At 39.1% G+C, this 10465-nt stretch overlaps 1 protein-coding gene across 1 annotated transcript in view; it reads left to right on the top strand.

The window, feature by feature from the left end:
• Positions 1-10465, top strand: part of LRGUK (leucine-rich repeats and guanylate kinase domain containing) — a 143036-nt gene that overhangs the window by 33099 nt on the left and 99472 nt on the right. Inside the window, exon 7 of the mRNA XM_011995826.1 lies at positions 3114-3257. Coding sequence (XP_011851216.1) covers positions 3114-3257 — 144 coding nt within the window. The remainder of the gene's footprint in view (positions 1-3113; positions 3258-10465) is intronic.

Here is a 10465-nt window from a genome sequence, read left to right as displayed (position 1 = left end):
ACTGCACTCCAGCCTGGGCGACAGAGTGAGACTCCGTCTCAAAAAAAAAAAAAAAGAAAAAAAAAAGAAAGAAAGAAAAGAAAGTCACATTTTAAAATTGTGACAGTCTGAAGGATTTTTTAGCAGCATGTATGCTTCATTTTGTGGTCTGTTGGAGTCTTGTTCTTTTCTTTACGTATCTTCTCTGTATTGATGATCCCATTCATTTAAAATGGAGCATGGTAAATAGAAAAAGATATAGGGGTGTGCTTAAGGGAATGAGAATGAACTCATTATTAAGAACAATAATATGTAGCATTTTCATCCTAAGAGTGTGTTTCAATTACAAAATAAATAATCCATGTTGACAGTTCTGTCTCAGGTAGCTTTTAGAAAAAGGATAGAATACTTCTATTTTCTTAGATTTGGTGGATTGTTCCCTATCTCTGCCCTCATCACCCAAGATCAACTAGAATACATGGAATATACTATCATTCATTTTTCTTAATTTTTTGAGAATAGAAAGGTTTTCTTTTCCAAAGTTTAATAAAATCTGTAAAATTTGTTTCAATAGTTTTTAATGCTTTTATTTTTAATTCATGGAATCAGGAAACCAGCAGCTTTAGTTACTATTGAAAATAATTTACAATTTAGAGAAAGAAGAACAACTCACCATACAAATCAACTGTTAATTCTAGAATATGAACTTTTGTAATTAATATAAGTGGAAAATGTGGTTCACTAATGGGCTATTCTGTCACCCAGCTTCTTAGCAAGTAATAACAATGCATTCCAAATTCATTTTGTCACAGTAAACACTGCTTGTTTCTTTCTTCCAAAATTGGTTGGTTAAGAATGTTTCTAATTTCATTTATTCAAGAAAATGGCTTTATTCTAAAAGTCTTTTCCCAAATAATCATTATGAAACAAGCAGAAAGAAGTTTTTGTGCAGAAGCTGGATGTCCACTTTTAGGAGAGATGCATTGGTTTTTCAGCATTGGATAAAGAGTTTAACTAGAAAACTTTCAATTCAGAAATTCTGTGATTCTAAATTTTTTTCAGTTCTGGTTTCTTTTATGACTATAGGCTATCTAATTAAACTTTTCTATGCTCACTCTTCTCATGTCATCTACCACTTTGAAAGCCATTAGAGATACTGTGGGAAGAATTACAGTCTATCTACCACACCTAAAGGACTTCAAAGTTCTCTGGGAAGAAGTGTATTAAGAATTACAGTCTATCTACCACATCTAAAGCATTTCAGAGTTCTTTAGGAAGAAATGGATTGTATATAAATTTGATATGTGGGGATATTTTGAATAGGCTATTGGGGTCTTATTGCAGTATGTTAAATTAATATGGATATGATGTTAAGTTTGGTGTAGTTTTTTCTTTCCCTTTTCTATTATACTTTATATAACTTTTGAACTCTGGACAGAAGGAAATTTGACTGTACTTTGGCAAATGGATTATGGGTATTTTTTTCTATTTATTATGATATTTTTCAAATAAAAATAAAAAGAATACTATGATAAACCCTTGTGTGCTATCACTTAGCTTTGTAGATTATCAACATTCTATTAACATGGTTTTAAAGCCATAGAATTAAACTAATGAACACAAATCTTGCTCATTATTGAAATGAAATTTAAAAAAAAAAATAGGATGAAAATGAGCTCTTGCTATCAAATGTACCAGGGAAAATACAGAAGGAAGATAATTATTGTTATTGTCATTTGTTGTTATGGGTATATGGAGATTGGGGAAGAAGACAACATTTCAGTCTTAAATCTTTGTTTTATTCTCATTGGTGAGGAAGATGCTTTTGTGTGAATTATTGAAAAACTTGGTTTGGTTATCTACTGTTGCGTTACAAGCTACCACAGTTTTAGTGACTTGGAAAAATAACCATTGTATTAACTAACAATTCTGCAATCTGAGCCAGGCTCAGCTGGGAGGTTCTTCCACTGGGCTTGCTGCATTACCTGGCATATTGGTTGGGGGCTTGGCTCAGTTGAGAGGCTGGGATGGCTAGGTTTTTCTATTTAGTGTCAGGATGTCTCCCCATGTGACATTTCCTTTTCCATATAACCTCTCCACAAGTTCTCTCCAACAGAGTAACTGCAGCTCTTATGTGGTAGCTCAGTACTTCTGACACACAAAAGCAGAAGCTGCCAGGCCTTCTTAAGTCTTAGGCTTGGAACTGGCATACTTCTACCATATTCTTTGGTGAAGCTAAGTCGTAGGTCCAGCCTAGTTTAAGAGGAGGGGACCGCGGCCAGGTGCAGCGACTCACACCTGTAATCCCAGCACTTTGGGAGGCCAAGGTGGGTGGATCACTTGAGGTCAGGAGTTTAAGACCAGCCTGGCCAACATGGTGAAACCCCATCTCTACCAAAAATACAAAAATAAGCCAGGCATGGTGGTGTGCACCTGTAGTCCTAGCGAGTCGGGAGGCTGAGGCAGGAGAATCACTTGAACCCTGGAGACAGAGGTTGCAGTGAGCCGAGATTGTGCCACTGTACTCCAGCCTGGGCTACAAAGCCAGACTCTTTCTCAAAAAAAAAAAAAAAAAAAAAAAAGAGTGGAGGGAACTGCACAAGGGCAGGAATAACTGGGGGCATGACTCATTGGAGAACACTAAGATAACAGACTACTAGCACCCTCACCACATGAGTGATTATATTTAGGGTGTTGCTGAAAACAAAATGTATGTGGGGATTATAATAGTCAAGTGAGTCAAGTGGCTTCTTGTGATGATGATGAAATAATTACATTACATTTATATTTCTAATGATATATCTGGAGTTATGCTGTCATTACATTTTAGGTGTGCAGTGTTAAAAGCTTAAATTACCTGCCTTTTTCTTTCTTACTGATTTGAATACTCATCTTGCTTTAACCTTAATGAAAATATTATATTCTGAGTTTTCCAGCTGAAACACTGGAACTTCTTTCTGGGATATGTGTATGTGTTTAGAGTGGTGAATGATGGAAATGGGATGGAGGGAAGGACAAGAATGCCTTACTGATTTTTTTAGAGAGATTTGGGTCAGTATCCAAAATGAAAACTTGCCATTACAACTTTTCCTTGAGAGGTCTTTGAGACATTAAATGTATTTTGTCTATTTTAGAGCAATAACCAGATTGAGACAATCACAGGTTTGGAGGATCTAAAAGCCCTACAGAATCTGGATCTGTCCCACAATCAGATAAGCAGCCTCCAAGGCTTAGAGAATCATGACCTCCTGGAAGTGATCAACCTGGAAGATAATAAGGTAGTGTTTTACTTCACATGTCTTGGTTTCAGTGTCGACATAAGAGGACATATTAGAGAAGCACAAACACTTCATTTTTGGTTTCTCAAGGGTGGACACATTAAATGCCAGCTTAGAAATATTGTTCCAGCAAAATTCCTAGAGTAGTTGCAGAAGGATTGTTTTTAAAAAGTATTTAAAATCTTAATTATTGAAAATGTGATGATTCCTAATTATATTATTTTTAAGGTTTAAACTGCAATCACGTGTGGATGATTTTCTGAAGTATACACGTTCATACAAAATTTTGTGTAGAAATGTGGCAGTAGGAATGTCTGAAATATCAGAGTAAGGAGGTTGGAGATATAAGAATAGCCATAGGCTGGTGTTGCTCCATGTCTGCCATTAAAAGAAAAGTCTAGGGCCTTGGTAAGGGAAGTGTTGGGAAGATGTTGGTCAAAGGATATAACATTTCAGTTACATAAGGAGTTTGTCCCAGGGATCTATTGTATAACATGGCAATTATAGTAAATAAAAATATATTGTATTTTTCCATGCTGAGAGAGTAGATTTTAAACATTTTTACCACAAAAATGATTACTTTGCGAGGTAACACATATGTTAAAAAGCTAGATTTAGCCATCCCACAATGTAACATGATGATGCGATGAATTTCAAGTCATCGTATTATACACAGTAAGTACCTATAATTTTATCTGTCAATTTAAAAAAATTAAAACGTTTAAAAATGCAAATACCTTAGGAAAGGCTTAAACCCTTAAAAATAAAGAGAAGAGGCACAGGAAGGGAGTTCTTATATACCAATCTACGTGATGGGTTGGGGACTGGGTTTATTAAAATTTTCATGTCTGGCTTAATAATGCACACTTTACTTCAAAAATCACAGAAACACGCTTTCACTCTTGTATTTTATTTTTAATAAAGCATTTGTGCTCTTAATCATGGTATATTAAGTTGGTAACTTTACCTGACTTCTTATGCTATAAGGTCTACAAAGTTATTTTATTTATATTGAATACTTCATCACATTTTTGGGAGAACACTTTCATAAGGAGGTTGAATGTTTATTTCTTCTTGAAAATGAAAAGTTGGGCTGAGCCTGAAAGGGACAGTTGGTGTCAGCTCAAGTGAGCTGGCCTGTAGTGGGGATCTTGCTGTGTTCTGCTGTGGTGGTGCTTGTCAGTTTTGCGCGATGAGCCTTGTTTTCCAACAAACTTCCCTCATCTGTTTGGTTGCTAAGAATCAAGAAAAGTCAGTTATTAGTCCTGGGAACAGATGAGTTTTGAATCACAGACAAAACTGTTCCTCCTCATTCTCCTTGACTTGTGTGTGTGTGTGTGTGTGTGTGTGTGGTGTGTGTGTGTGTGTATCTTTTTTTTTTTTGAGACGGAGTCTCTCCCTGTCGCCCAGGCTGGAGTGCAGTGGCATTATCTTGGCTCACTGCAAGCTCCACCTCTTGGGTTCACGCCATTCTCCTGCCTCAGCCTCCCGAGCAGCTTGGGACTACAGGCACCTGCCACCACGCCCAGCTAATTTTTTTGTATTTTTAGTAGAGACGGGGTTTCACTGCGCTAGCCAGGATGGTCTCTATCTCCTGACCTCGTGATCCACCTGCCTCGGCCTCCCAAAGTGCTGGGATTACAGGCGTGAGTCCTTGACTTGTATGTTTAGTTGTTTTGGCAACTTCTCCAGTTAATTCTAATGGACAATCTTTGTTCACTGTACCACGTGTCTTAGGAAGTCCGCACAATCTCCGTCTCATGTGGTTTTAGTGTCCTTTTCATGCATTTGCCATTGAAGGCTGATTTTTAGAAAATTTCTTACTTAAAATGGTTCTCACATATATACAGGGGCTGTTGAAAAGGTGGAAAGCACTCATTAAATCTCAACTCAATGCATCTAAGGATTTAGGAAAAGGAGTAACAGTAATGATTATAGTAACAATTCTGATCATAAAATAATCTAGAGATATTTGTTGAGGATCTTTATGCACCAGGCACTTTCCTAAGCACTTTATCTCATTTAATCCTCATTATAACCCATTATTCATTTTACAAATGAAGAAACAGGGGCAGAAAGAGGTTAAGTAACTTGCCCAAAGTCATATATCCAGCAAATAGCAGAGCCAGTGTGCAAACAGAGAATGGTTTGCCTCCGGTTTCAATGTTCTTAACCTCTGCAGGGTGATATAGTACATAAAATGCTAATGGGCCTCCCTTCTGAAAGGGCCTGTTGTAATGCCCCAATACAGTGCTTTCTCAGCGAAACGTCATGTGAGCCACAGATGTGAGCCACAGATGTAATCTAAAATTCTCCAGTAGCCACAGTAAAAAGGTGCAAAGAAACAGGTGAAATTAATTTTAATAATGCATTTTACTTAACCCAGTAGATCCAAAATGTTGTCATTTCAACATGTAATCTACGTACAGACTTATTGATGAGATATTTAACTTTCTGTTGTTTTATACTAAATTTCTGACATCCGTTGTGTATTTTGCACTTAAAGTATGTCTCAGTTCATCCTGGCCATATTTGTTAAGTGCTGGGCAGCTGCATGTGGCTAGTAATTATCATATGGGACAGTGCAGATCTAGAAACACCTCACAAACAGTATGTCGTTCTCTTCCATTTCAAGAGACTTTTCAAATTGTATTTGACAAACTTTAAAGAAAAAAGAGGAGTATCATCATGTGAAGAAAGGAGTTTATAATTTTCAAATGTTAAAGAGGATCCGTTAAAAAAAAATGGCCACGTGTCCCAAAGGGGGATCCTTTGGCACCCATGAGGTCTGTAACAATCACCTTATTCCCGGGCTCCCCCCGGGCAGGTTGAGGAGCAACCAGCAGTACTTTGAAATATTCTTTGAGGCTTCAGGGGAGTTCCTCAGAGAACTCTCCAGGACTACTGAGAATACTGTGTATCAGGGGTGGAAAATTTATCATTAGGCAGAAACATAACCTAGCTTCTGCTTCTCATATGATTAATCTGACATTAAGAATATTGTTTTATTGGTAGCACTGCATCAGTATTATGTACTTGGTTTTAGCGGTTGAGACATTGTAGCACCCACATGTGATCATTTGAACATCTTTTTAAGGCCACTTGAGAATGTTTACCATCAGCTGGGGATTTGGGGACCTTAGTTACCCTCTACTCTGTAGTCTTGTTAGATTTTACATCATTTCCTGCATTTAAAACATATCCCAAGCTGTTAGCTCTATTATAACCTCAGTCCTTTCTTCTAGAAGCAAGATATCAGTTTGGGAGTGACTTAGAAAAATGCTGTCTTACTTCTCTAAGTCTCAGTGTCATTATTTCACACTGTCGGTTCCCAATTACTTTTCTGAATTTTTGTGAGGATTCGCAAGGTAATACTCATAAAGCAATGGAAGCATGGAGAGAACTTGAATCCTAAGTAATAAAAGTGCTCCTCCCACAGCTTCCTGTCTCTTCATTCTTTGCAGTGCTCTGGCTTTCCTTCTAAATCATTCTCCTTGAATGCTGACGGGGACAATGGCAGCTGAAGACCATTATTCCACTCTATTTTTGTAATGCTTTGTATAGACAGAACATTCTTTGCCGAGGACCCCTTGCTTCTTGTTGTTCAAAGACAGAGGCCATTTAATGTCCCTGGCAAGCAATGTGCATTACCCCCCTCTTCATTGAACCTTGGCTCACACTTCTCTTCACATATGTGAGCAAAAGGAACTTTGGGGGCATTAAACCCAATCAGACTTCTAAGTGAACTTTATTTCTCTCTGGATTTAAGTTTGTTAGGTTAGGCCTATAATGAGAAGGGTTGGACTGGGTGAGTCCTTGGGGCCTGCAGGGGCTGAAAACATTGATGCAGAGGCATACCATTGATGCCGGTGTGATCAGATCTCCTGCTAAAGTCAATCTCCATTCCACCTGGCCAACATACTCCTGCCCTGGGATGCAAATAGGAGGGAGGCCCCCTTGGAGGTCTTTGGCCTCCTTACACCCAAAGGGGATGCCCAAGGCAGGATATCCTGATCTGCTCAGCAACTGCTCTCTGGATAGTCTTGGCTCTCTGCAGAGAGTGCTAATGGTGCACACTTTGAGTCCAGGTTTTGATGCTGCTTCATCACTTTTAGAAACAATTTTTGAACTCTCAGATCAAGGTGAATGTGACTTTCCCCTTTGCCCCGACCCCTTTCTTAACGCTTATATCCCGGTGATGGACTTGGCCTGCTTCCTGGTGCTCTGGCTCCATGATGATGGGGTCAGCAGGGATAGTTGCCCTTTGCCTGCTTTAGCACTGGCTCACTGAGTAGAGTGCCGGCCATTGACCAGGAGACCACATGTTCCTCGCCATCTGACTTGGTTAGGCCGGCTACGTAGGACTGGCTGTCAGTGGCCAGTTTATGTGACTGGGGATGGAGACCAGCACTCTCAGGGGCAGCTGGCGGGGTGAGTGCTTCCTTGCAGAAGGACTAGGAATGTTAAGTCAGCCATTTTCTTCTGATCCTCATGCAGATCCAGCGTATTTCCACCTCTAGAGCTTCATAACAAATGGTGTCTCTGCTGGAAGCTTTTCCCCTCATCTTCAAAAAAATTCACTTCATTTCATTTAAGCCTCTGGCAAACTCTCACAAAAAATGGCCTCTGACCCCCCTCTGGCCTCTCCAGCACCCCCTCCCTGTTTTCTTTATCCCTTTACACTTTTTAATTTACCATTAGTACTTACTATTACCTGAGATTGCGTCATATTGCATATTCTAGTTTCACATCTGTTAGAGTTCACTGGCTTTCCAACTAGAATGTTAGCTTCAAGAGCTCAGGGACTTTATCTTGTTCACTTTGAGCAATGCCTGGCTCAGAGATGGCACTGAAGAATATTTGTTGTCTTGGCTCCAGGCATGGTGACTCACATCTGTAATCCTGGAGCTTTGGGAGGCCAAGGTAGGCTGATCACTTGAGTCCAGGAGTTTGAGACCAGCCTGGGCAACACAGCAAGACTCCCATCTCTTCCCCCACCGCAAAAAAATAATAAATAACTGGGCATGGTGACATGTACCTGTAGTCCCAGCTACTTGTGAGGTTAGGCAGGAGGATGGCCTGAGTCTAGGAGTTTGAGGCTGCAGTAAGCTATTATGACACCACTGCACCTCAGCCTGGGCAACATCACGAGACCCTATCTCTTAAAAAAAACAAAGAATATTTGTTGACTGAATGCAGGACCCTCAGGAACTCTCAGGAATACCCAGATTTGCCTCCCTTCTATCAAGTGCTTGGTTGATGTTTGAGATGCATGGGATGAGATTCTGGAATGATTGTGTATAAGAAGTGAGGCTCGAGTGTCTTCCTACAGGGCAGAGAAGGGAGATGGTGACTGGAGATCAGAGGAGTGGTTTGAGCTGAGTGGATGAGGGCCTTCAATCAGGTAGCAGTAGTGAGGAAGGGGAAGGAAGGCTGGGGTCTAGAGGTGTTTCTGAGGAAGAATAACTAGGGCAGATTGGAGGTGGTGGATGAGGAAGAAAATGTTTCTGAGGACGACTCCCGGGTTTGCAACTTAGGTGACTCAGGTGACTGGGTGACAGTGCTGCCATCCAGCCTCCTTACTGTCATCCAGAACCCCTGGTGCATGATTCTTTATCTTGTCCTAAACCTTAGAGGCAGAGTGTCCCATTCCAACAGCAGGGTGGGGGCGCGCTGTGCCAGCTGTCTGTGACAGAAGGCAAGCCCTGTCCGTGGAGCCACTTCTCTTGGAAGCTAATCCTTACTAAGTATAGCAGGTGGAATTGTGTGCCCCTCTCCTCCAAAAAGCCTACCCCAGGAAACTGTGAATGTCCCCTCAGGTGGAAAAGGGATCTTTGAAGATGTAATCAAGTTTGGGATCTAAAGAGAAGAACATCCTGGATGTAGGGTGGCCCTAAACCCAATGTCCTGATAAGAGGCTGAAGGGAAGAAGACACACACACACAGAGAAGGCCATGAGATGACCCAGGCGAAGATGGGGCAGAGATTAGAGTTATGTTGCTGCAAGCCAAGCAAGGTCTGGAGTTACTGGAAGCTGGAGAAGGCAGGGAAGGGTTCTCTAGAACCTTCTGAGAGAGCGTGGGACTGCTGACACCTTGATTTCAGACTGCTGGTCTCCAGAACTGTGGAAGGAAGAAATTTCTGCTGTTTTAGGCCTCCAGGTTTGTGGTAGTTTGTTATGTAAACCCTAGAAAACTTATATATCAAGTAAAATTCTATGTCTGGGGACTAGAGCATGAGGTCTGAAAGTTATTCTTCGCTACGGTCTTTTGTAATTTCTGCTTTTTATGTTTTATTGAAGAAATTTTTCTATACCCCAGGTTTTAAATATTCTCGTATATTTTCCTGTAATTTCAAGTTTTGTTTTTTCATATTTAGTCTTTAATCCAATTGGGATTTACTTTTGTGGGTAGTGTGAGGTGGGCATCTAATTCCCAGGTAGGAAATAAATTGTCCCAACATTTCAGAATTCTGATTAATACTGGTAAAATATTCTATTGAATGGATATGTCAGGATTTATTGAGTCATTTACTTATTGAAATTTATGTTTAAAATTTGTTGTAGCATATATTCTTATATATAAACCTTTAAGTATATTTTAAATGATTTACTTAGGATAGATTCTTGGAAATACTATTACTGGATATAGGCATTTTTAAGACTCTTACTATATTTCATGCAGGTTCATACTAATTAATATCCTACCAGTTAGAACACTATATTATAAGTGTATCTTACTACACCTTTGTGAGCAAATATCTTTTAAAAATTATGTCACTCTGGTAGAGAAAAACAGTATTTTGCATTATTTTATATAAAAATTTTTGATTACTCATGAGGTTAAACATTTTTTTGACCTGTTTGTTAGACACTTAGTTTTCTTTTTAGAAATTGCCTATTCATGCCCTTGACTATCATTTATATTATTATCGTTCTACTTTTCGTTGTACTCATTGTACTTTTGCTATACATTTGAAGGTAATTTCTGAAGTCTATCAATATTTTTCTTTGTGTCTTCCTTTATTATTTTTAAAATGTTTATGAAGTCTTTCTCTGTTCTGAAATCTGTTAGGTGTTCACCTAAACCTTTTCCCCCTGGTTTCTTTTATTACCTTTCAACTCTTAATCCATAATTTATTTTATGGTATAATTGAAACAAACATTTTAATTTATAGGAGGAATAAGATCTAGTATTCAATAGCACAAT

The sequence above is a fragment of the Mandrillus leucophaeus genome, unplaced genomic scaffold (assembly GCF_000951045.1).
Source record: "Mandrillus leucophaeus isolate KB7577 unplaced genomic scaffold, Mleu.le_1.0 Scaffold5, whole genome shotgun sequence".
Classification (NCBI taxonomy): domain Eukaryota; kingdom Metazoa; phylum Chordata; class Mammalia; order Primates; family Cercopithecidae; genus Mandrillus; species Mandrillus leucophaeus.
This window is presented reverse-complemented; position numbering and strand designations above follow the sequence as displayed.